Source organism: Salvia miltiorrhiza, chromosome 8 (genome assembly GCF_028751815.1).
Source record: "Salvia miltiorrhiza cultivar Shanhuang (shh) chromosome 8, IMPLAD_Smil_shh, whole genome shotgun sequence".
Lineage (NCBI taxonomy): Eukaryota > Viridiplantae > Streptophyta > Magnoliopsida > Lamiales > Lamiaceae > Salvia > Salvia miltiorrhiza.
This window is the reverse complement of record NC_080394.1, coordinates 31,125,139-31,150,727: the sequence shown is the minus strand read 5'-3', so window position 1 is coordinate 31,150,727 and position 25,589 is coordinate 31,125,139. Positions and strand designations below refer to the sequence as shown.

Sequence of the window (25,589 nt, the reverse complement as noted above, 5' to 3'; positions counted from 1 at the left end):
CTCTGGCGTCTATGATTCCTCTGGCGAGTATGATTCCTCTGGCGAGTGTGATTCCTCTGACAAAGGTGGTTCCTCTGATACAATCCGTTTCTCTGATGTATCCATTCCGCTGGTGGGGCCTATTCCTATGATTAAGTATTATTCATTTGGCGATTATGATTCCTCTGGCGAGTGTGATTCCTCTGGCGAGTATGATTCATCTGGCTAGTGTGATTCCTCTGACGACTGTGATTCCTCTGGCGAGTATGATTCCTCTGGCGAGTGTGATTCCTCTGCCGAGTGTGATTCCTCTGGCGAGTCTGATTCCTCTGACGAGTGTGATTCCTCTGGCGAGTATGATTCCTCTAGCGAGTATGATTCCTCTGGCGAGTGTGATTCCTCTGCCGAGTATGATTCCTCTGTCGAGTGTGATTCCTCTGCCGAGTGTGATTCCTCTGGCGAGTATGATTCCTCTGGCAAGTGTGATTCCTCTGGCGAAAGCTATCTCGCTGCTCCCCGTGATTCTCCTGGTAAAGTCATTCCTGTGTTCCGCCAGAGGACTCCTCATCAACTTCTTTCTCACAATATGAAATTTTATAGATTTTTTTTGAACCAACTATACTGAATTTTTGGGAAAAAAAAATAAAGTTAATGAATGTTTCTACATAGAGAATAGAGAAAAAAATATAACCCTAATATTGAAGTGTGAATGTGACTGTGTTAGCACGTTTTAAGGAGTATTCATAATTTCGTAATTAGATATGCTATATAGATAATTAATATATACTTTTTTGTATGTTATACTTTAATCTATTTTATTACTGCTCATTTTACTATTTCTCTCTCTCTTTACGTCTCCTCATTTCTCCTGATTCTTTCATTTTTATTTTTTCTCTACAATGCTCAGACTTCTTTCTTCTAATTTTATCTGCTGCTCTTGGTGAAAATCGTAATGGAGAAGGAGCTCATTCTCAAGGTGGAGTCGTCGCTAAGATCCAGGACAAGGAATGTATCCCACCAGAGCAAGTAGATCTATACAACAAGCTTTCAATCCTGAGCATACAATGGTTGTTGATCTTTGTTTGATATGCTGCACAGTTAGATTGTTTTCACTGTTACTTTTTTAATCCTGTGAGTTTCCTTAGCTTTGATGGCATTGAGGGTATTTGATTCAATTTTTTATGTTGTTTGTGTGGATGCGTAATGAAAAAAATGGGTTCGTTTGGTCTTCCTGCTTTTTTATTTTCTAATATGCAATGAGAATGATATCTGTTGCATATTCATTATATTGCCTTATTTATTATTTATGTGCATCTAAAATGTGAGAATTAAATTAATTTAAAACATTTGTTTTTCAATGCAGACATATTTGTATTTTTTAGAAAATATATTAAAACAATCATTCACATAAAAGAGTAAATGTGATTTAAATCAAAGTTGTGAAACAGCTGTAAAAAATGAAAGAGAGATGAAAAAAGAGGGATTCCATATCTTTTTTGCTGTGTATTTTTTTTCGTAGATATAAATAGATATAGATAAATTAAGTTGCTAAGTTTTCTACACTTTGTATTAAGCAATTAATTTTGTTTTTAAAATGTATGTTTTATTTCTGAAACCTATAGCAAAATAATGCGTACTTTAGATATTTTAGCTTCGTACAAATATTAATGTGACATAAATATAATATATATATGGGCTCGAGTTTTGAATTTAGCATTTAGAATGCAGCTGAAATATTAAACAGAAAGTTATCTGTGTGAAGTGAGAATGAAATGCAATGAAAATATAAAAAAATTAATGGAAGTTAAATTTCTTTTTTAATAAGAAAAAAAAAAGTACTATAGAGGAAGTTAATTTTTTTAGAGCTTATAACTTGTGTAATTTTATACAATGTTGGTTGAGTAGCATAGAGGAGAAGACGGGGGCTAGAATTTGAGGTAAAACGACGTCGTTTTACGCCCAACCAAACGACGTCGTTTTGGTTCCCGTCCGGCAGCGCCATGTCATATTTCAGGTCACTGAAAAGTGCCATGTCCGCACTCAATTTGGGAATTTTTGAAAACCATGCAAAATTGATCAGTTGGTTAAGTTCAGAAAAAATTTGATAAAAAAAAAGTTCATGGCAAACTTCAAAATCGACCCAAAGTTCATGATTTTTTACGTAATTAACCCAAAAATATATTAAGTATTTTATCTAACAAAAAATTTCTAATTCATAACCCGTGCATAGCACGGGTGCGGCACTAGTTATTTAAAAAGGGACTTAAGACTGTAGTTTCCTCTCTTAACAGAAGAAACCAGTATCACACATTAACAAATCCTTACAAACGCAACAAATTGCACTGCAATAATCTATAATTTCTTCATTTATTGCAACAGTTTTCAATCTATGCAGTAACTGCAAATGCAGCTCCTTTGACCTATAAGGCTATAAATAATGTTAACATCAAATATGTGTATAAAAGGGGCGACAAAGATTATTCAAGAAAACAGACTAGTGATTTATCTGTTAGCACACCAGGATCTCATTCCACACCGTAAACAACTGGCCCCGTCATCTACTGATAATGAAATTGTCTATTTCCCTTGCTGCTACTTGTAGCTTTCTTGAATGAACCAAATTAAACACTTCTGAGTTCCTATACTGTTACGTCTTATGTAGCACCAACAAATCCTGCATACAAAGAAATACTTGAATAGAATCAATTTGCTACAAAGTTGTTACAGATAAATTATTTTGCAAGGATGCATTATGTTTTCCAACTCACTGTGCTTGCAAGCACTCGTGTATCAAGATTATTTCAATATGCACTGAGTGAGCTAAGGAGATCAGCTAAAACATGTCATCTTGCGATTTAGGAATAAATGAATAAGAGCAAGAACAATAAAGAGGGGCTACACACATCCATAAAGGGCCTCTGTCTCATTATAAAGACCTCTTATGGACTTATACACATCCAAGAAGGTTCAGGCAAGCCAATAGAAAAACAAGTATTTGAAGGGCAATTGCTCCATTACATATTAGAGCCACATATGGTCCTTCATCCCAACTTACAGAGCCATGTTCTGCATATTATCAAGTTAAAAATTCTTTATTTAGAAAAGTGAGTTCATGAAGTTACTGATTCAAACAAAAAACCAGCATCCTATATAGTTAGTCATCTATGACTTTGCATGTGTATCTCAGTGTTACGATACCCCACATTGGTTCCACATGAAAGTCTGGAATGGTATATAAGAGGGGGTCAACCCTTTACCCTTGACCATGGTTTTGGGTTAAGTTAGGGCTCCCTAACTTATATGTCTAACAATTTGGTGATCTGGAAGTTTACAGGAGAGGGCTACCTGGGGAGAGTGCCGCACGACTCCAGGGGCTCGAAAGCGACCAGCCTGGGTTGATCGAAGGCTCCCCAGGGTGAGAGCCGTCCGTGGACGTCCAGTCTTAATGGGGGATGGATTGTTACGATATCCCACATCGGTTCCACATGAAAGTGTGGAATGGTATATAAGAGGGAAGAGGGAGTCAACCCTTTACCCTTGACCATGGTTTTGGGTTAAGTAAGGGCTCCCTAACTTATATGTCTAACACTCAGTCACTAGATTGTAAAAAAATGTGTTTTTATCATGTAGCTTCCTCCAATACAATCTGTCCTTGCATAGATTTCTTTTTATTTGATTTGTTACCATCTTGCCATGTGGATGGACTTGGAAGGAAGTTAATTCAAGATAAGGAGTTATTCTACTGACATTCACATTTGAAGATAGGACTAGTCGCTCTTCATGACCACACTTTTCAAAAGTAAAATACAAGTTGGTTGAGCTTGCAAGGAGAGGAATTCTCTCAGCATCCAACTAAACGGTTGAATGTGATAGGATATCTAAGTTGAGAAATATGTTAATTATTCTCAACATGCCCCAAGTGTCAAAGATAAACTAAATAACTAAATGTCTAGAATGGGTGTCAGGAAGTGAGGCATTCCTCATGGTAGCTGCTAAACCGCAGAACTTAAACAAAAAGCGCATTGGCACCAAAATCGAAAGCTTCCTATCCCATATAAGAAATGCTTTACACTAGAAAATACGAGGATTCCAATTTGTGATTTTGTGCTTTATCTAGAAACCATTTCAATTGGACTTCTACACATGAAAGTCCACTAGTGAAAATGTTATATGTTTGGTGGTCAACATTAAAGGAACTTTTAGACTAACTGACTTCACAAAAAATTCATTTTGCAAAGTACAAACTTTGGGTTTTCGAATTTTTGTTCTTACAGTTCATACTTCTCACAAAGGGATTAAAGTGCACCTCCACTAAACATCAGATAGCAATTGTAAACCCGATCTTCACATGTCCATACTTAACAAGGAGTATTTGAGAAATGGACTCCTGTTCCAATATCCAAAATTGATCCCGAACATGTTCAAAGTTATTTCAGGAGGCTAAGCAGTCCCTAGATACAAACAACCCTATCTGACATAGTTAGGAGCTAATGAAGACAATGTCGATTAGGTTACTCTTAAGATATTAAGGCCTTCCCAAAAGCAAGAGAGTTTATCGCATAAAATATGGAAAATTAACTTGAGTGAAACTGGAATGTCCCTCTTTAGCCTTCTCAACATTTTCTATTCTAAGAGCGCAACATGAAGTCCTAAAATGGCAAGCACCATTTATGAAACGATCCACGCAAATTCCAAGGAAATACCCATTTATATACCGATTAGGAAAAACACTGGATCTTGAACTTCATTGATACTGGTCCGTCCAAATGCTGACATTAAACAGAACATGAAGACCTAGACACTGAAACGCCTGCACATTACATAAGGAATGGTCCAATCTAAACCATCCATAACAAAGTGATTAATGCTAAACAAACTTAGCTACATTTTGCAGACAACTTACGCTCACATTTGCTTGTTTAATGCACGCATTAGGTTGACATACATATTTATAATTGTGATCTATTCTTCTTTGCCAATTTTCATGCGACTGTTGCTAAAAAATACACCAACCAAATAACCGGTACTACAACTAATGTATACCAAACTGTAATTCCACAATGATGTTGCGTTAGCAATGAGATGAGTGTCCAAAAGCAACTAATTTCTTTTAGTCGATGAAAATCCGAATTGAACTCAAACCTGAAGGAATTTAGGAACAAGCTCACATACCAATTACCAATCCATTAATCCGACCGCTTACAGGCCTCCTTCCTCGCCGCCCTCGTGTTCTCATATTCAAACTTGAGCACATTGGCAATGTGCGAAGTGTCCTTCAAATAAAGCAACCTGCCGACCACGCTCTCCTCCATGGCCGGAAAATGACACCTGAACCAATTATTCACGACCCAGAACCAGCCCCCACCCAGGGCGATCCCCAACGCCGCCCCGGCGAAGACCTGCGCCACCGTGTGGTACCCCAAATAAACCCTGGAATACATGGTCAGCACCGCCATGGGCCAGACGACGAGCAGCACCATGGCCATCTGATTCCGGAAGAGAGCCCCAATTCTGTAATGCGTGAGGAGCGTGAAATAGACGGCGAAGAAGAACATGTACTGGGAGTGGCTGGAGGGCCAGCCGTGCGAATCGCACATCTCGAGCAGCGCGCAGGTCTCGGGGCGGGCCTGCTGGACGGAGGTCTTGATGACTTCGTTGACGACTTGGGAGATGAGGAGGCCGATGGCGAAGAACATGCCCTGGAGCTCGCGGCGGAAGATGAAGTGGGAGACGAAGCCGCCGAAGCTGATGAAGACGGGGACCAGGGAAATCCATGCCAGGAAATGGCCCAGCTGATCGCCCCTCTGGTACCGGACGTGAGTTAGGGTTACGGCCTTGAGGGAATTCGTCATGGAAACTGGGAAAAAGAGGAGCAGATCTTTGCCCAATTCTAGAGAGAGAAGAATGTTTGATTGTAGACAACTCGTATTCGATTATGAGTTGTGTGATCTGATGAGGAGGGAAGGAACATAGTAGTAGTAAATTTGCAATCAACTATTTTAGGATACATTACGGTTTTAGTACTACTTTTTTTTTATCTTATGTTCAAATTCTCGTTGGGATAAATATCTTTATTGTATTTGAAATATTTTTATTACCAATAACTTTTTCATACGAGTAAAGAAAAAAAAAAAAAAAAAACTCAATTTTTTTTATTGCAGCCAATTCTAACTGGTTTTATATACTTAATTAATTATTGGAATTGGGACTAAAAAAAAAATTGCTTGAATTACAAAATTCCTTGAATCAGATTTTCAATTCTGTATCAATTTGACATTTCCTGATTAAGATTATTTGATTAGAGCATCCGCATTGGGGTTACATGATAGCTTACTTTATGAGGGAGGGACCACATGGTGTAAAGATGCTGCATTGGAGTTACATGATAACATTAGTTTTGATTTTTTTATTTTTCATTTAAGTTTAATTTCATAAATTTAAATTACACAATTTACTTCAAATTTAAATTGCATTAATTTTGAAATCCTAAAAATTACATAAAATTTAATAAAATAAAAACAAATCCTACAAATAACTATTCCGGCCCTAGAGGTCTGAAACGTGCCCAAACATGCTCCATCAAATCATATTGGAGCGCGGCGTGCAACTGCCTATCTCGGAGAAGGGCATCTCTTTGGGCATCTCTTTGAGCAAGTAGTTGTTTCTGCAACTCTATCTCCTCCATGATCGCATGAGCTACACCGTCGAATGAATCAGACGAAGAACCGTGGTCGGATTCCGCCATTATCGGAAGAAAAAAGAAGAAGAGGCTTGAAGTGTTGATTGAAAGGGGAGAATTGTGGAATGAATGAGGAGAATTGTGGAGTGAAAGTGAGGAAGAAGAAGGTGGAAGATAGAATATAAAGAGAGAAAAAATTAAAAAAAAAAAAAAAAAAAGAATTCGAACGGTCAAATTTGGCACGGAGACCGAGGCAGTCAAAGCAATTTTCAAATTCAAAAATCGATTTTTTTAAAGGCGCGTGTTTTACACGCGCCTATTTTCAACCGTTTAAAGGGCTACACGATAGAACGTGTAGCCCTCGTGTAAGTTCGGCCCGCATCGTTTACACGATAGCAGACTTACACGAGTAAGCTGCTATTGTGTAGGCGTTGCCAATGCTCTTATTCGAGGTAGAATTTCAACGTTAAATGAACATCGTTAAATTTAAAATTTATCTTGAAAAGTTTATAGCTCAAGCTAATAGGGTTTCGATTATCATTTTGACTTTAATAATATGATAAATATAAGGGTTAATTGCATGTAAATCTATAACGTTTACACGGAATTGGTTTTTGCTCCTAATTTAAAAAATCCGCCTCTAAATACATAACCTTTCATTTTTGTCTCGTTTTTGTCCGATGACCAGTTTTTTCTTACGCCGATGCCGAAAATGACACGGTGGCAGCCGAAATCGACGATGTGGCAGCCGGAATTGACACCTAAGTATATATTTGACATTTGGAATAAAATTAAACAAAAAAAAGAAAGATAATTGACACGTGGAAATAACCCCCCATCGTCTTCTTCCTTCTCTCCTTCCCCCATCCGGCGCCCGCCGCCCCCTCTCCTTTCCCCACCATCTGTCGCCGCCCCCTCTCCTTCCTTCCCTCACCATCTGCCTCTGCCACCTCTCCTTCCTTCCCCCACCATCTGCCGCCGCCACCTCCCCCATCTACACCTCGGCGCCACCAGCTTCCCCCTCCTCGAACCTGCGTCGACCCTTCCCCTTCCTCTGAAACTTCGTCGCCTTCCTCCAGATCTATTTCACTGCAGTGAGAATTAGGGATCTGTTGGAATTGAAAGGAGGTTTCAGAGGGAGATAATAAGGTTGAAGTCGGTGGTGGGTTTGTGTGTAATTGAGCGAGAATGGAATTGATCGGAATTGGGGCGGTGGTTGGCTTCTCGCCACTACTGTCGCTGTGAGCACTGTAAGGGGCGGGAAGAGGGGCAGAGATGCAGCTGGCTGTAGGGTGCGGCGATGGTGGCGGCGGTAGGGTGTGCGCTGCAACGAAATTGACACGGTTTTTTAAGCTTCGAATTCGGCTGTAGCAATTTCAGTAGCTTCTTGCTACCATTTTTCACCTCTGTCATTGTGTGCGTGTGTGATTGTGTTAGAGGGTCGCAGGGGCAGCGGCGATGGGCCACGACAGGGGCAGCGGTGGCGAGTGTGGGAGGGGGTGCCGGGATCTGGGAATGAGGGATGGGCAGACGGGATCTGGGGGAGGAGGAGGGCCGACGGGTCTGGGGATGCGGGAGGGGCTGACGAGCTCCTGGGAGGGGGATGGCCGATGGGTCTGTGGAGGAGAAGGGGGCGGCCGGCGCCAGCGCGTGGTGGCGGCAGGCGGCACCGGCAGGTGGGGGAGGGGAAGTTAGGGTTTGAGAGTGGGAAGATGATGATGTGGATGTTTTTTTATTATTTTTTTTTTAATTTTTTTTCCACATGTTCTAAATGTGCTTAGGTGTCAATTTCCGGTTGCCACCGCATCAATTCCGGTTGCCACCGTGACATTTCCGACGTCGACGTAAGAAAAAATCGGTCATCGGACAAAAACGAGACAAAAATGAAAGGTTATGTACTTAGAGGCGAATTTTTTAAATTAGGAGCAAAAATCAATTCCGTGTAAACATTATGGATTTACAGGCAATTAACCCTAAATATAATTGTAAAATAAATACTATAAATGTTGAGCGTATACGATGGTAGTATTTTTTATTTCCATGTAGAATGTGAAATACAGCACACACAAAATAAGATTTCGAAGAGTAATAATCATAAAACGTTCATCTTTCTTCACAAGCGTGTTGGCTTGCCTCATTGGAAGTGTAAAACCCTAACTCCATTTCCTCGGCCAATCTGATGCTAAAACCCTACGAAACATTTTCCCTCGCAACCTAAGAGGAGCGCTCAAAACTGCATATTCAAGATTCAAAATTCACTCTCTTTCGAGGCTTCAACTATTCTCCGCCCAATTTGATTGATTTGTCATGGAAAAGGACACCTCTTTTCTGTTCTCCGGTATCACTTTCAATCGCAAAAAGTTCGCTCGTGATTTTGCCAGATTTCAGGTTAATTTGAGAAACTGCGTGAATATATATTTTTTTTTCTTTCGCTCTCATGAATCTGTTAAGCATGATATTTTACCCGCGGAATGTGGATTTTCCTGTATCCGTAGCTCCTTGAACATTCGGTTTACAATGCTCTTACAACTTTTTCTTTCCTTTTCTGGGGGTTTATGGGACTGTGATTCAGGAACAGAAGGGGGTTGATTGCGCCACAGATGAACCAGCTTTGCTCGAAAATGCGGATCCTGTAAGCGAGGAAGTGGTGACGGTGCGTGCTGATAAGAAGAGGAAGAGAAAAGCAGCTTCGGGTACTAGTTCCTGTTTTGGATTAAGTAATTTGCTCTGATGGAAGTATTTGGTAATTGAAACTAGAAAGTTCAGAGGTTGGCGTAGCAGGGTCCTGGCACGAGATGTAATCATGTAATATTGATTAGAAACAGATTTATTGGTCACATTGCCAACTTGTTTATGGTGTTGTGAGATGGATGGTGTAGCGAAAGGTTCACCAGTTGTTTGAGTTCTCACGTGCAAGTTATAGAGGAGTGCAAGGTATTTACTCGATTCATTGAGCTAACTTTTGCCTTTTGACTGTCTTGGCTTTCAGATCCAGTTGAAGGGTTTAGTGTGTTCAAAAGTTCAAAATCAAAAAAAGCAGTGGATCAAGTGGATGAAAACAACGAAGACAAACTTCTGCTTGGGAAGAAGGAATATCATCGGCAATTGGAGGTTCTATATCTATTCTCATTCATTTATTTGCTGCCATTTTGTTTCTATATACTTCTAAATGTAAAAAGGATTATGGATATATAAATATCGTGCCTTCAATGAATATGATTACATTTTAGCATAGTCATTTTGAAGAAAAGCACTTGAGATATTTTTTCCTCATGTCTTTCTTGGTATTGTTAGAGGGATGCTCTTTTCCGAAAGAAACATAACATTCATGTTTCTGGGAGTAATATCCCATCACCCCTTCAGAGCTTCACAGAGTTGAAATTGAGGTAATGATTGCTGCTAGTTTTATTGATTTCACCTGATACTTTCTTTAATGCCTTTTTCTCATTGTGCCTGTTGGATAATAGGGACTCAATGAATCCCATTCTTTTATTCATTTTTTTTTCTCAAATATTTATGAAAATTCAACATGTAAATCTCTATGCAGGCATAGCTGCAAATCATACTTATTACGCAATCTGGCAGAACTGGGTTTTAAAGAGCCAACACCAATCCAAAGGCAGGCTATTCCAGTCTTGTTATCTGTATGATCTTTCATTTGAGCTGCTTCTTCTTACGTTAGTTTTTTTAGTAGTAACTTATATCACATTGGATATAATGAACTGGAAACTTTGTGAGTTTCAGATATTCTGTTGCCCATTTTTATGATGAAGCCTACTAATTGTTCTTCCCCATACTTTTTGTATAAAAATATGTAATTGCTATTACTTTTATAAAATTGTCCAGGGAAGGGAGTGCTTTGCTTGTGCACCTACTGGTTCTGGGAAAACTTTTGCATTTGTCTGCCCAATTCTTATGAAACTTGAGGTATGTAGGTGTTAAACCATACTTTTAATCCCATTTTCCCCTGAAGTTCGCTAAACAATACTTCCTTTCAGCGTGCTTCAAAGGATGGCATTCGGGCAGTGATCCTTTGCCCAACACGCGAATTAGCAGCTCAGACAACTCGAGAATGCAAGAAGTTGGTTAAAGGAAAGAAGTTTTACATCAAGCTTATGACCAAGCAGCTCGCTAAAAGTGCTGATTTTTCAAAGCAGCCTTGTGACATTCTCATATCCACGCCTTTCAGGGTGCAGTTTGCAGTTCGCAAAAGAAAGCTTGATTTGAGCAAGTAATACTTAATCCATATTGTGGGTTTTTTTTTTTTTTTTTTTCATTTCTCTTTGATTAGAATATTACCAGTTGAACTTCTACGGGAATTTTGTTCTGCATCTAAAAGCATCTGGCTTTGTGCCTTTGTAAATGTTAAAAGATACTGGCAGTCTTTATGACTTTGTGTTTGTATTCTGGTCTTTCATGTTTGGCTTTTTTCTAATTGGCTGTCTGTGAAATGGGAGAAAAAATTCTGGTTACTTCATATTTGCGTCTACTGGAGTTGGGTTACTAATTCAAGTTGCTTTCTCTATTATTGCTCTCACCTTAAGCCAGGGGCAGGTGAAAATTTCCGAACTATAAGTTGAAAGGTTTATGTGGAGACAGCCTCTCCCTATGGAAAAAGAAGAAAATAATTCAAGCAGTTTTGCTGAAAATAAGCATCTGATCTTATTTAGTGGATGAATAGAAAATGTACCACATTGGTTGTGCTGGATATAGAACTACTTTTTCTGAATAATTATCTGATATCCTCTTGATTCTGCTCCCCCAATGACTTAGTGAATTGGCTTTGGCTCCAGTTGTAATGGGACCTTCTCTTATATGCAGGGTCGAATTTCTTGTCCTGGATGAAGCTGACAAGCTTTTTGAATTAGGTTTGGTGAAGCAGGTTGATGCAGTGGTCAAAGCATGCTCAAATCCTTCAATCGTGCGCTCTCTATTCAGTGCTACTTTGCCTGATACTGTTGAAGAGCTTGCCCGCACAATTATGCATGATGCAGTCCGAATAATTATTGGCCGAAAGTAAGAAACATAACTGAATTGTGATTGCTTGTATAAGTTTGATTTTGTTGATCCATTGTTTGCTGATTTCCTGGATAGTGCATGTAACTTCTACCATTTATATCCATAGAATGAACAGCTACGGTTACTTAGTGTTGCAATGTCTTGTTTATTCCTGTTTTTAAAATGCTACTCCTTCATATGTGCAACAGAAATTCTGCTTCTGAAACAATTAAGCAAAAGCTCGTGTTTGTAGGAAGTGAGGAAGGCAAGCTTCTTGCTCTTCGTCAAAGCTTTGCAGAGGTATGGTTTTTGCTTGAAACTGCTGTGTACTTATTGTCATTAAGTTTCATTTTATTGATGGACAGAGATGTATCCTCTTATATGTTATGGACTTTGACCTTCAAGGATGAAATTGAGAATAAATTGCTTTATTTAGTTTTGCTAGAATCCTGAATGTGTTCTAGAGGTTTCTTAGTTCTATTTATTGGCTTCAAAATAACCACTTACGTTGGATGTTTCCCCGTTTTCCTAAAAATACTTTCTGCTGAGGATATTAACAAAGTTCTGTTGCTAAGTTTTCCATCTCTCTTGCCACTTCACCATCCTTGGACTGTCTGAGTCTCCATTGACCATTGTTTTTCTATCTCATGTCATGTGCTACACTGACAAACTGATACATGTACAACTGAACCACCAAGAAGCATCACATGCCAAGTCTTAAAATTGCCATGCCTACTGCCCAAAACATACCACCTTTGCTTTCTCCGGTTCTGGGATTGAAATGTCTTGTTCCTTATAATCTCTTAGATTAGATCTGCAGTTTAGGAAATATTGGCCTTGCCATGACCTCCCCTAACCTTGAAACAAAATGAAGCTAAACCTGCATCTGAGATTGTCATGTTGGGATTGTAAGGCCAGCCTGCTCTAAATGACCCCACCCCAAGCTGAAGGCATATCCATATTTATTATGTTGTGTGAATTGAGGGGGATTATATTGTGGTATCTGATACAAAATTTTCCCATTTCCATTAGTTCAATATTTTTTCAAACCACTTTTGTCACTTGGCTTGACTTAATGCGTATTCTGATGTCTATGGCAGAGTTTGAATCCCCCGGTGCTAATTTTTGTACAAAACAAGGAGCGAGCTAAAGAACTCTATAATGAACTGAGATATGATGATATTAGAGCTGATGTCATACATGCTGATCTTTCAGAAGTACAGGTAACTTTTTTTTTTGCTTAATGGCATAAATACAATGATCAAAATTACATGTGATATTATAGTTACTTACTAGTATGTTCCGCATAGGAGTACTTGGTTTTAAATGACCCAGGCTAGCCTTTTATTTTCTTCTCCATAGATGCACCAAATATATATGCTTAACCACATACTGTTACTTTTCTAACTGTAATATGGAAAAGGTCCTAATGCCTTTTCCTCGGGGAAAGGCATACTGCAGTCTACTCGCACAATGAATGGGTATCTGTTAATTATAAGCCTGGTGGTATATCTGTAATTTATGTTTTGAGCATATATTGTTCACTCCTATAATCCTATTACACTTTATTCAAGTTCGGGTTCTGCCAGAAACTTTTTCTTGTAACTTCGTTTGTGTTTCCCAGTTTTTAACAATGTAGAATTCACTGACCCATGTCCACCAATGCAGAGAGAAAATGCTGTTAATAATTTTCGATCGGGGAAAACATGGGTATTGGTTGCCACTGATGTTATTGCTCGCGGCATGGACTTTAAAGGCGTCAATTGTGTAATCAACTATGATTTTCCAGATTCTATGGCTGCATATGTTCATAGGATTGGTAAGTTACCTTTTGTTGTGCGGTAATCTGAGTCCAGCAATTTCCACTCCTATCTCTGGTTGTGTAATTTGTGTTTCACTAGTTAAATGTCTGGTTAAATGTTTCAGCAACATAGTAACTTTTCTGTACAATGCAATGTTTATTTTATCCCAAGTTTTAGATTAATTATTAGACATAAACATGAGTTTGCTTATCCTTGCTCAAAACACATAGATTGACATTATTTTGTTATATTTATTATAATATTGACATCCAACTTGGGTTGTCATCTGATTTCAATTATCATTTCAATGCTGTGTTGTTGTACTAAGACTACTTGTGTTTGAAAGGCCGTTCTGGCAGGGCTGGGAGGAGCGGAGAGGCAATAACGTTGTATACTGAAGCCGACGTGCCTTATCTACGGAACATAGCGAATGTAATGGCATCTTCGGGTTGCGAGGTGCCTGCTTGGATCATGTCCTTAGCCAAGAAAAAATGGAGGAAGTACAGGCCTCAAAGGGAAGCCATTTCTACCAAACATCAAGATTAATACCAATAGATACTAAGATACGGCCTCCTTGTTTTGTTTGTAATTTTCATGCGAATCGCATAACATACTTTTCTTTGTGTGCCTAATTTGAGATACCTTCCTAACTTTCTTTGATTTCTTCTCCCCTCTGCGTTTTCAGTTATCTGTAATATTGGATTGAAAATGGAAACAGATGATTTTTACCTAATTTCCATTATTTATACTACTATTGTTTACAATTATAAAATTGTGTAAATGGCAAGTGGTACAATTGTATAGAGGTTCAAAATAAGAATTAAACATTGACTAAATATAGCCAACTCTATCTAAAACTAATAACCATATCTGTAACTTCATAAACAAAACAAAAGTTCATTTGAAATTATCGACTTTAATAACCTATAGAAAATTATGCAAATCTATTACTCACTTCCACTGAGAAGTGTACCTAATATTTGTTTTAGACAAACGAAACGACTGCTACATTCGCATCGAACAACTCAATGCACTCTCATCACTCCCGTTATCCTATTCCTATACAAAAAACCCCAAAATCCCTCTCCAAACCCTAAATCACACGCATAGATCTCTGAACCAATCCTCAAACTTGCGATGAATCTACTAACCGGAGCAAAACAATCAGCCCGCCTTGTTTTCTCGTCTCCCTCGTCAACTAGACGCCTGTTTCACCTTCACCCTGTTGCTGCTCTTCAGCATTGCAATTTCTACTCCACCAAAGCTGCTAGTACAATCCAGAAGACTCAAAAGGCGACCAAGCCCAGAACCCAGCAGAAAGCTTCTGAAAAATCGTTTAGTTTCGCGCAGACTATCAAGAAACAAGCGGAGGCGCCGCCTGCTCTCTGGCCTAAGCCGCAGCCGATATCGTACCAGGCAGAAGTTGCCAACAATGTCAATTTCATCGGTAATGTTGATATTCCTGTTAAGTTTGTGACTGATTCTGACGGGAAACATTTTACCGTCACCGTGATTTCTCTGCGGCGTGGGGACGGGAGGGGTTCTCTGTCGATTCCTGTTGTGTTTGAGGGGGATTTGGCTCATGTTGCGGCTTGTCATGTGAAGGAGAATGATTGCGTTTTCGTGTCGGGGCAGTTGAGTGGGGATCCGTTGAGATGTGCGCTGAGTGAGAGTCTCGGAAAGTTTCATGTTGTGGCTGAGAGTGTCAACTTTGTTGAGGAATTTGAGAAGAGTGATTTGGATAGTAAATTAGGGATTTCTTCTCCGGCTGTGGACATTAATGGACTCGGTAGGGTTAAGAGTAAGAATGTTGATCATGTTGATTATAATCAGATTTCTCAAGTTGAATTTGATGGTGCAAAGGAAAGGAGCTCTTCTATTGAGAGACCTGCTGTCCCATTGTATGAAGCTGAGACAGTGCCACAACAAGTGGTTGCTGTGGATAATGGCAATGTTGATTTTAGTAGCAAAGGTTGGGAGGGTGCTAGTACGAAGAAAGATGCGAACCAAATCTTGGATTTATGGGGTGATCTTTTGAAGCAGCCCCTGCAGTGGTGGGATTATCGCAGCCACAAAGCTAAAGGATTGGTTAAAGAGAAATTCCCCGATTTTAAGAAGAAGGAGACGGGGGAGTCCCTTTGGATCAGCAGTGCTCCAAAATGGATTCTTCCGTCGCTTGGAAAGATGGAGTTTGATGTTAAGGAGATGAAAGCAGAGAAGAAGGTTTATGGAGGTGAAGGGCATAGTGACAGGAAACAGAATCCAGATCTTGAGAATTCTTGGAAGAATTTGGTGGAAAATCCTGGCAAATGGTGGGACAACAGGGCAGGAAAGAAAAACTCAAAAGCACCCGACTTTCGTCACAAAGAAACGGGTGAAGTGTTGTGGCTTAACAGTTCACCGGAATGGGTACTGTCTAAGCTACCACCCGTGAGAGGTGGCCAAAATACTGCCTGAGGAAGAAACATGCTGAAATTTTTGAAGAGTTAGGAATGACTCCTTTGACGGATAGTTGATCTGGTGCTGTCTTTGGATATTTTTTGGTCCTAGAAAAAAATAGTACAAGATTTTGTGGCAATAGTTGGAAAGACTGGACTGAGAGGTGCATTAAATCAATAAACTTTCAAGCCCTTCCATTTTGTGGTCCTAATCTGTTTGTAAAGATGTTGGTATTGTAGGTGTAACTTGTAAGCAGAATTTTGTGCAGTTTCTCTGTTTACTGCAATTTTGATGCTAGCAACTTTATCAAGTTATATTTCAGTGTGAAAAGTGTGAGTAATTTATGTTTACTGCATTGCTTTTTCTTGCAACCTTGCTATAATATATTCAGAGCAGCAGCGGTTGTGGTGTTAGGTTTGCGTTTGAAAAATCATCATATTACATTTCACCATACAAAGTTTGAATCACTTGTTTGTGGGTGATGAGTATATGTGTAGAACAAGAAATCCTCTCTTAAGGAGAGTATTCTTCTTTGTTGATATAAAATTAGAGATGCAGCAAGTCAGTTTCTTCCTTTTATTGAATTAATTCTGATTCGTGTATGCACGTGTGTGTATTCCTCTTAATTTTTCTTGTCAAAACTTTAGGTAGAAAACATACATCTCAACAACTATCTGGTGCAAAAAAAGCAATATTTATTTCCTGTATTTCTTACATTTCAAGGCATGACTCTGGCAAGCAAGGCCTCACCAATTATGTGGTTTCTGTTCACTACACCTTCACCATGAATTATTAATAGTTAGCTCAATCCCTCTCATTTCTAAGAACCTATATCGTTTCCATTCTTGGATTTTCATCCATGAATCCTCTCCCAGAATACATCTTCTTCCCCAAGATCCTCCTTGAAGCAAGTACTCACTGAAGCACATCTCCTAGAACTGCGAGACTCAGCTCAGAGGAGCTGTTTCTATCACAATCTAACCCTATTTTGGGGGCAGTCATGGGATCTTTGGATAGATCAAAGAAGAAGGTGCACTTATGGAAGAAAGCCGCGGTCCATTTCTTGCTCTGTTTCATGATGGGGTTCTTCACCGGCTTCGCCCCAAACAGAAAAACCTCAATTTCATCCGGTAATGCCACAATGTCGCCACAGCCGGTTGAGGCGTTTCATCAAGAGAAAACGCGGAATTTCAACATAAGCTTGCTGGTCGAAGCAGCAGAACCAGCTGAGGAAGAGCAGAATAACAACCCTCAGCAAGAGAAGGAAGAAACCGAGGAATTAGACATAAGGAGGCTAGTGATCGTCATCACACCAATGAGCACGAGAAACAAGCTCCGTGGGCCGTTGCTTAGGAGGCTGGCCAGCACGCTGAAGCTGGTGGCGCAGCCATTGTTGTGGATCGTGGTGGAGCAGCAGCCCGAGGACTCGGAGGTCTCTGAGACACTAAGGCGAAGTGGGATCATGTACAGGCATGTTGTGTTCAAGGAGAACTTCACCGACACGACCTCCGAGATGGATTTTCAAAGAAACGTTGCTCTGAATCACATTGAGCATCACAGGCTCACCGGAATTGTCCATTTCGCGGGGCTTTCGAATGTGTATGACCTCGCTTTCTTTGAAGAGATAAGAGCAGTTGAGTAAGTAAATTCTTCAAGGTTAACAAATGTATTTAATTATTGTAGATAATGACTATAATATATTCAACAAACCGAAGACCAACTGCGGTTAGATAATATGTAGGTTGAACTCTTGTTTATAACTACTAGCTTAGGAGATTCCATCAACTTGGATGACCAAGATTCCTCGACTTTGTTGGGGTTAATTGATTGTGCTTTTTTAGGGGATTTGGGGCATGGCCGATAGCTAAGCTTAGTGCTAACAGGAAGAAGGTGGTGATTGAAGGGCCAGTTTGCGATTCCTCAGAAGTTGTGGGGTGGCATTTGAAGAAGATGAACAATGTGACAGATGCAACACCACTCCCTCTTCACATCTCGAGTTTCGCCTTCAATAGCTCGATTCTATGGGATCCGGAGAGATGGGGCCGCACTTCATCCGTTCAAGACTCCTCTCAGGCATGTCTATAATCGTAGATGTTATACTCGATGAAATAGCTTAGCTATGGAGTTTAGAGAAAACTTATTTTTTGTACTAACATGCATTTCTATTGCACTGCAGAATTCAATAGGATTTGTAAGAAAAGAGGTTCTTGAAGAGGAAGCCAAGTTGAAGGGGATTCCGACAGAGGGTTGCTCCAAAGTTCTGCTGTGGGATTTAAAGATGTAATAAGATCATTCCACACCCTATGTAGATATAACTAGAACAAAAATGAGCCTTCTTTAAACTCTTACAGTTTCCAATTCTTTCTATTTTTATCCCTAGATTTGGGAGTTGAACAGTAGTAGTTTCATCTTATTTCCAAGATTTTTTAATGAACGTACGTTATATTTGAAAATATGCTCCTTTAATAGTTTCACAGTTCAACTTCTGGCATCTGTGTACACTATATGCTTATTCAAACAAACCAACCCAAAATTCATGCAAATTATAGCATTCAAGTAACTGTTGCTGGAATAAAGCAGAATGATATGTTCATTGGGGTATAAGTAGAAAAATAACGTTGTACTCACAGGTAGGTAAGTGAGGTGTCACATTTTCGTGTTTGATAAATCTATTGTCAGCACTATGTAAGGTTATCTCAGCACTCTGGAATTCGCTGCTCCGTTGAGAAAAAGAAGCATCCCTGTTATCTACAGTCATTCTGGAAAAAAGAAACATCCATATCATATAGTTGCAGGCTCCGGCTGCGCCGAGCCCTCTTCTACGTTGTCTTGTGTAAGAGTATTATCTACAGTACCCTGCGGGCTTCCAAAAATGGTCGAGAATATGTTTCTATGGCATTCATCGCACAAGGAGAAGTACGACAAGTGTCCCTCTTCCTCAAGTCTATGCACAATCGCACTTGGTAGAATACGAGCAACGAAATCAGTCATTGATGGAGGAACCACCATGTCATCCATTCCCTGTTCAATAACATCAGCAGTGACAAACATTAAGGAGATGTAATGTTTCATAAAAACTATAAAGCTAGAATATAGCAGAGGAGTTCAAGTTCTAGACCTGCCATATGTGCACGGGGCCGAGATATCCAACCAATTGACATTCTGGTGTACCATACATGAATTGCAGCCATGGGAAGATGCCTTTTCTTGGACATTTCCTCTGCACTTGGAGATCCATGAGGCTGAAACCCCAATCCGACACTTGGAGCATAGCTTCTTCGACAAATGGCTTTAGGTTACCCTGGCGAACTGACTCCTCGACATCCCTGTGCCAGATTTCTTCAAAAGCTGGTGTTTCAATAAGATCTTTGTCCTAAATCGAGAAAATGTCATTAGCACAGACCTGCATACTCAAGGCTCTAATATGAGAATTGCAGAATGCGCCTAACTGATTTTCAAGAATTCATACATATAAGCTTTATCAAGGGGAATATTGCGAGGAAGAGATGAGACTACCTTCTTTCCCAATGATAAAGACAACCATTTTTGGAGTTGGCCATGCTTTCCAGAGAGAAAAGTACGATGATAGAAGTAACCAAGGAACTTTGGAAATCTTCGAGCCAAATAGAACAACATTCTTCTCCGTCTGGTCCAATTCTCCCAAGTCCTAGACATCTCTTCTTCAGTCATGCTCGAATCGTATGGATTGACCAATGGGGCAAGCATGGCTGCACCTGCAAACAAGAGCATCCCAAAATCATCAATGCAAGAAATCTCTATTAGGCGATGTTTGTCACAACTTGCAAGAATTCACATTGCAACTATATTAGCTCACGACACATCAAGTTATAGTGATTCTTTCGTTTTGGAAGGGGAGCGTTTTATTACCAGCAACTTTGTTTGGAATATACTTTAGAGCAGCCCAAGCATGTAAGGAACCACTAGAATATCCCAGAACCCAGAATTTGCCCTTCACTCCTAAAGATTCTGCCAAGTGTGACAAATCCAGAGCTGATGAGTTAAGATTCCTATCAGGATGCGGATCGCTCTCCCCAAAACCCGGAAGATCATAACTGATGAGACGAACACCAAACTCTTCCAGCAGCGACACTTTGATTCCCAACGTACCTGGTGTTTGATCATATTGGATGAATATAGTACAACATACGAAAACCAAACTGTATTGAATCTCTAAGGCATTTTTTGTTATTCCAATAATGCACAACAGTCTAATACCTGTACTAAAACGTGAAGAGAGGAAACCATGAGGAACGATAAGGGAATGTCGGGCTTTATCAGCTGTAACTCCGAATTCATGATAGGCTAAGTATCTATTATCTGGAAGCAGTATACGCTCAGCACTGGGAGGATGCAGACAAACCTTCTTCACCGATGAAATACCACTTTCGTGTTTGCTAGTTACACTCAAAACTGCACAACATTAAATACACCAAATAGAAAATGCTTCAGACAAAAGATTCTCGTACGCAGTCAAATGAATGTCCTAACAAGCAGGATCACACTTGATTACCTAAGTTGAGTCAAATTTTCATTGAAATAAACTGATAATTTTTCTCTTTAGCTATTTCTTCGAATTCCAAAAGAAGAGGAAAAATAAAAAATAAACCAACAATATGCATAAAAAAATAAATCAGCAGGAAAGGAAAAACGAGAAACTAAAAGAATATTACCAGCTAGAGCTAGCATAGAAACGAAGAAAATGACGAGCCAGACGTGGAGGGGATCGCGATCCTCGGGCAAGAAGTCGTTGAGAAACCTCAATTTCTCCGAGACCTCGGCCAACGGGAGCTTGGTTTTCTTCACAATGTAAGAGTCGTCGGTCAATATCGTCTGCTGCACGACATCCCGAAACCCTCTCCCTAGTTCCACCGCCAGCTCGCCCCACGCCGCCGCGAAGCCCTTGATCTGATCCTTCAAACTCTCCGCGTCTTCTTCCTCCGGCGGCGGCGGCGGCTTCGGCGAGACCGTCATCGATTCACCGGGGAATATTATCCCCGTGTCCTCGACCAAGCTCGCCAGCTCATCTCTCCATGAGTTGGATTCCTCCATGAATAACTACAAGTACATACACGTCACCAGCAAAGCGCAACAGAGTAGTTCAACTCTGGGGCAGGAGAAGCGGTGACCCAAGAGAGAGAGAACTGTGGGAAGATGCAACAACAAAAGCAAAAGCTGTAATAAAGAGAGAATCACAGCAGAAGTTCAGAATATAACGACGATATATATATATATATATAGGTACGATCAAAGTGTAAATTCATATGTTGCTTTTTCTCAAGTCCGAACCGTTTGGTCTGGTTTGTTCGCTTCATTTTCTTTTTAGGAAACAAATTGTGAGTTTTGTGAGATAGATCCCCCGCTAAAATAAATCGCGGTAAATTTACAAATTTATTAATTCGGAGTATGTTTTTATCTCAAGTGTACAAAAATAAGAAATGTCTTTAAATTTGAGTTAATTGTCAAATCTATAACCATATTACTTAACTTTCAAATACTAAAAATTTATTCGAGAATAAAATTGCATAAATTATTATGGTGGTCCGGGGCGTTGCACTGTTAGCTCTACTTTTGTAACGTCAACTTTAATTTTGGGTCTTTACAATAGTTTAAGCTCGTAAAGGGCAAAAGGAGGAAAAAAATAGTAACGGAATCCAAACTCGCAAACCGACCGACCAATCCTGCAGCAGCGAAGAATCAAATCTGGGCTTTTTATTGCAAAAGTGCAGAGAAAGTAATAAAACTGGTACTGTCGCTAAATTATTTTACTATGCTAGAATTCCAAGTATTTTAGTAAAAAAGGCAAAAAATAAGTGTCTTCTTCTTCTAGTCAAAAAACAAATATTAATGGCTTCTTCTTCACTGCGTAGCTTTTATTTACTTTATGAGAAAAAGTAATAGAATGGACCACACCACTTGTAGTTGCATACTTCCTAGCGGGGTGAATTCAATATTTATTACTCCCTTCGCCCCTGAAAATTGTGACCTTATTATTATATCGGTATGTTCTTGAAATTTATGACATTTCCTTATTTGTAAATGATCTTACAAACTTTTCTCTCACTAATTACAAAAAGGTGTGTAACTCAATCTCCACTCATACACAACTACTATACTTTTTCTTAAAATATGTATCATCTCATTTGAGTTTCAATTTTTAGGGACGAAGAGAGTATTAAAAGAGCATGAATTTGTCAAGTATGGAGGTTGAAAATATTTGCACGGGAATTTTGGGGACGGTAGCTCTCGGATCAAATTCTTTTAAGCAATTTGTATAATTCATTTTTGTATTCAAATAAAATTTTAATGGGCTTAGGACTATAATTCATTTAATTACTATAATAAATAATTAATCTAATTTCATTGATCTAACAACAAGTACATTGAAAGCATAAAAAAAAACTGCATCTATGCATTTTTTTACAAAAAAAAAATTATTCTCTTCAAAAATAAACTACTAATTTTTATTATTAATGGTTCATAATCTTACTTTAACTATAGAGTTAACCCAAACTTAGCATTGAAAATTAACTAAAAAATGAAAAGAGAACAAAATAACACAAAATTAACAAATTAATATAACAAACTACCGTAAAATATTAAGCAATCTATATAAGTATATAAAAAGATAGTTTTTTCTCTATATTCCCACCAAATTTTCCACTATTTTCTCTCTCTATTTTAAAAAAAAATATTCTCTAAACATTGTTAAACTTGATTAATGAAAAAAAATATTCAATATGCATTTTAAATTTAAGTTCGTGACAAGATCTTTAATATAATATAAAAATCATCAAAAATGAATTTTAAACGAATAAGTAATGAAAATTTTAAATTTTAAACTATTCTATTTTCTCTCTCTTTAGTATTTTTATCAATTTATTATTTAGTTTCTATAAAAATATTTATTTTCTTATTAAAATATATTTTACATTTGTTTATCTTTTGATTCTGATTAATATTTATATTTATTTAAATATGTTTAATTTTAATATTCGGTGTGTATCGTTCGGATGGACGTACTAATTAATTTAAATGCTATAATTATTAAAAATAATATATTATACTTTATTTATAATATTTTTTATAATTAAAAAAAAGTTAATATATAAGAATACCCACTTTCATATAGTAAAGATAAATTTTACCCACTCAAATAAATTTTTAAAAAATACCCATTTTTGTGTTAAAAGACTAAATTACCCTTAATATTAAAATTAAAAAAATACCCACTTCTAATCCCTATCACTCTCTCTCTCTCCCCCCCCCCTTTCTTTCTCTCTTTCGGCAATCAGATCTCCGCCGCCGCCCTCGACTTCCCGGCCACCTCTCGCCAGTCGTCTATCCTCTCTTTCTCTCCTCTCGCTGTCGATCGATCTGTTCTGCCGCTCGCCAGTTGTCTCTTCCCTAGAAATTGGACAATTCGTCCATGAAATTGAGCATAGTCGATGTGGAAACCCTAGGAGCCGGATTCTCGGAGACTCTCAAAATTGAGCAATTTTGTACAAATGTTCTTGAATTCACAACTAGATTTATGAATTCACAACTGAATTATCAGCGTTGGTTGTGAATTTACAATTGAAATAATGTTGGTTGTGAATTCAAGTTTCATTGGTTGTGAATTCACAATTTGAAATAATGTTGGTTGTGAATTCAAGTTTTATCGGTTGTGAATTCACAACTCGAAATAATGTTGGTTGTGAATTCACGCGAATTCACAACCAACACTTGTTATTCACAATCAATATTTGAATTTAGTTGTGAATTCGAGTTGAATTCACAACCAATGAACAGTGGATATTTGTAAAATTTTATATGTAAGAGTAAAATGGTAAATGTGGGAATTTTTTTAAGTTTTTATATTAATGGATAAAATTTATTTTTACTATATAAAAGTGGCTATTTTCAAAATCCACTCTTAAAAAAAATTGGGAAGGGTCTTCAGCCCACCCCCTCCATACGCCATTGCTTTCTTGTGTCGCCGTAATTAATTGATGAACAAGGCGTTGAGCTAAGCTTATTTTAGTGAAGAAAGTGTCGCAATCACAGTAGTGTTAGAATGAAATTGGTTTTTTTTTATTGTTCTTCTTTTGTAAGTTTATACTAACATCTTTTGTTCTTAATGGTATTATTTTTTTTAGATTAATATGAAATACAGTATTGTGTATAAAGCAGTGCACATTAGATAGTACTCCCTCCGTCCCAATATTGAAGTCCCCTTTCATTTGGGCACGGGTATTTAGGAGAGTTAAAGTAGATGTAAAAATAGTAGGGACCACATAATTAGTGATTTAATTAATGGTATTTTATTTCTTAATTAAATTAACTAATAATGCTACAAGAACAGTGGACCAACTGTTCCACCGCCAGAAATCAGAAGCCGGCCGTCACCTTCTTCCCCAAATTCCACCGGCTGTCACCTTCTTCCCCAAATTCCACCGGCCGCCAGAAATCAGAAGCTCCTCCTCCAGTTCCACAAATTCCACCGCCACCAGCTTCCCCAATTTGCAGCCGGTCGTCACCACCGCCACTTCCTCCACTGGCTGTAATCGCTCCAGCTCCCCCAAATCTGCAAAATCAAGCTCAGAAATCCACCGCACCAAATCTGCAACCAAAATCCCTAACCAAATCTGCAACCCAAATCTACAACCAAATCTCCCCAAATCTGCCGGCAAGGCCACCATTTCTCCCCAAATCTGCAAATTTTGGCCGCTCAATTCCCGGTGACCGCACGCCGAAAGGGGTGTCGTTCTCCGAGGCAGTGGTCGGGGAAAGCTTCGACTTTTGGCTTCGAATTTTTATTGTCTTCATTCCCGCAGAGATATGGTTTTGAACGGTGATTTTACTGGTATTTGGTCGGATTTGAAGGTTTCTGGAATTGGGGAAGGAAAACGGGCGGCGGTCGTAGGGGAAGGAAGGCCGGTGGCGTGAGGGAAGGAAGGCCGGCGGCGAGCCTTGTTTCAGAGAGAAAAGGCGAGGAGAGAGAGAGAGAGGGGAAAGGAGGGAGGCGGTGAAATTGGGGGTTGGGTGGAGACCCTCGCCGCTGCTGAGGGGCCGGCGAGTCGCCGCCCTTATTCCTGCTGAGAGGCGGTGGAGGCGGCGAGGCGGTGGAAGGTGGAGGCGGCGAGGCGGTGAAAGAAGAAGAGGAGAGAGGGGGGAGATGACGATTTGAGAGAGAAGAGAGAAGTGAGGAGAGAGAGAGGCAGGTGGTTTGGGTTGTGAGAGGAGAGAGATAATTAAATCTATTAATTGTATGCTAATTGATGCCAAAAAAGGAAAGAGGACTTGAATATTGGGACGGCCCAAAAAGGAATACGAGACTTGAATATTGGGACGGAGGGAGTAGATAGATTGGGAGTGGTGTAGGAGTTGTAAGTGGATCTGCGCTCAAGGTTGCAGCTTTGGTACGTTAGTGTCGGCACGGAGTCCGAAGTGCTGATAATGATATCGCCACGTGGGATCAACTCTCTCCAAGCCGACCACGTCTTCCATTTCTTTTACTAATAATTTATTTTATCACATCAACGCAATATTGGATTTGCCCAATTTCTCAACACAATCTACGTGTAGTCTGATACTCATGACTCATGACTTTGTCACAAATACGATGGAGTGAAGGCTGAATTTTTCTTTTAATTTAAAAAAGATTCAGTTTGAATAATTCGATAATTTGA

At 39.1% G+C, this 25,589-nt stretch overlaps 5 protein-coding genes across 6 annotated transcripts; 3 read left to right on the top strand and 2 right to left on the bottom strand.

Moving 5' to 3' along the window:
• Positions 1 to 2,316: 2,316 nt before the first annotated feature.
• On the bottom strand, positions 2,317 to 6,092 carry LOC130997667 (lipid phosphate phosphatase gamma). 2 transcript variants are annotated; one of them, XM_057923077.1, is made up of 2 exons: positions 5,122 to 6,092; positions 2,317 to 2,653 (listed from the first exon to the last, which is right to left on the bottom strand). In XM_057923077.1, exon 1 carries the CDS (start codon positions 5,829 to 5,831, stop codon positions 5,166 to 5,168), a length of 666 nt encoding a protein of 221 aa, XP_057779060.1. In that variant the 5' UTR covers positions 5,832 to 6,092; the 3' UTR covers positions 2,317 to 2,653; positions 5,122 to 5,165. The 2 variants fall into 2 exon arrangements, with proteins under 2 accessions (XP_057779060.1, XP_057779059.1); XM_057923076.1 differs by having other exon boundaries at positions 5,152 to 6,042.
• A 2,606-nt stretch (positions 6,093 to 8,698) lies between these two features.
• Positions 8,699 to 14,230, top strand: LOC130997638 (DEAD-box ATP-dependent RNA helicase 57). Its single transcript, XM_057923031.1, has 12 exons — positions 8,699 to 9,046; positions 9,231 to 9,351; positions 9,648 to 9,769; positions 9,953 to 10,044; positions 10,206 to 10,302; positions 10,505 to 10,585; positions 10,657 to 10,889; positions 11,480 to 11,674; positions 11,866 to 11,956; positions 12,757 to 12,879; positions 13,325 to 13,475; positions 13,805 to 14,230. Exons 1-12 carry the CDS (start codon positions 8,966 to 8,968, stop codon positions 14,002 to 14,004), a joined length of 1,587 nt encoding a protein of 528 aa, XP_057779014.1. The 5' UTR covers positions 8,699 to 8,965; the 3' UTR covers positions 14,005 to 14,230.
• A 129-nt stretch (positions 14,231 to 14,359) lies between these two features.
• LOC130997642 (protein OSB2, chloroplastic-like) lies at positions 14,360 to 16,227 on the top strand. Its single transcript, XM_057923035.1, has one exon. The coding sequence runs from the start codon at positions 14,596 to 14,598 to the stop codon at positions 15,913 to 15,915; it is 1,320 nt and encodes a 439-aa protein (XP_057779018.1). The 5' UTR covers positions 14,360 to 14,595; the 3' UTR covers positions 15,916 to 16,227.
• A 350-nt stretch (positions 16,228 to 16,577) lies between these two features.
• Positions 16,578 to 18,273, top strand: LOC130997684 (beta-1,4-xylosyltransferase IRX9). Its single transcript, XM_057923096.1, has 3 exons — positions 16,578 to 17,535; positions 17,739 to 17,970; positions 18,074 to 18,273. The coding sequence occupies exons 1-3, from the start codon at positions 16,898 to 16,900 to the stop codon at positions 18,179 to 18,181; spliced, it is 978 nt and encodes a 325-aa protein (XP_057779079.1). The 5' UTR covers positions 16,578 to 16,897; the 3' UTR covers positions 18,182 to 18,273.
• Positions 18,274 to 18,469: 196 nt separating this feature from the next.
• LOC130997641 (uncharacterized) lies at positions 18,470 to 21,223 on the bottom strand. Its single transcript, XM_057923034.1, has 6 exons — positions 20,589 to 21,223; positions 20,134 to 20,328; positions 19,786 to 20,025; positions 19,414 to 19,631; positions 19,016 to 19,270; positions 18,470 to 18,918 (listed from the first exon to the last, which is right to left on the bottom strand). The coding sequence occupies exons 1-6, from the start codon at positions 20,965 to 20,967 to the stop codon at positions 18,679 to 18,681; spliced, it is 1,527 nt and encodes a 508-aa protein (XP_057779017.1). The 5' UTR covers positions 20,968 to 21,223; the 3' UTR covers positions 18,470 to 18,678.
• Between the last annotated feature and the right edge of the window lie 4,366 nt (positions 21,224 to 25,589).

Coding starts and splice junctions, on each gene's coding strand:
- LOC130997638 (XM_057923031.1), top strand. CDS start 8,966: ATGGAAAAGGACACCTCTTTTCTGTTCTCCGGTATCACTTTCAATCGC. Junction 10,890..11,479: donor AGAAAGCTTGATTTGAGCAA/GTAATACTTAAT, acceptor TCTTATATGCAG/GGTCGAATTTCTTGTCCTGG. Junction 13,476..13,804: donor TGCATATGTTCATAGGATTG/GTAAGTTACCTT, acceptor TGTGTTTGAAAG/GCCGTTCTGGCAGGGCTGGG.
- LOC130997641 (XM_057923034.1), bottom strand. CDS start 20,967: ATGGAGGAATCCAACTCATGGAGAGATGAGCTGGCGAGCTTGGTCGAG. Junction 20,026..20,133: donor CTCTTCACGTTTTAGTACAG/GTATTAGACTGT, acceptor ATCAAACACCAG/GTACGTTGGGAATCAAAGTG. Junction 18,919..19,015: donor GCCCCGTGCACATATGGCAG/GTCTAGAACTTG, acceptor GTTATTGAACAG/GGAATGGATGACATGGTGGT.
- LOC130997667 (XM_057923077.1), bottom strand. CDS start 5,831: ATGACGAATTCCCTCAAGGCCGTAACCCTAACTCACGTCCGGTACCAG.
- LOC130997684 (XM_057923096.1), top strand. CDS start 16,898: ATGGGATCTTTGGATAGATCAAAGAAGAAGGTGCACTTATGGAAGAAA. Junction 17,536..17,738: donor GAAGAGATAAGAGCAGTTGA/GTAAGTAAATTC, acceptor GTGCTTTTTTAG/GGGATTTGGGGCATGGCCGA. Junction 17,971..18,073: donor CCGTTCAAGACTCCTCTCAG/GCATGTCTATAA, acceptor ATTGCACTGCAG/AATTCAATAGGATTTGTAAG.
- LOC130997642 (XM_057923035.1), top strand. CDS start 14,596: ATGAATCTACTAACCGGAGCAAAACAATCAGCCCGCCTTGTTTTCTCG.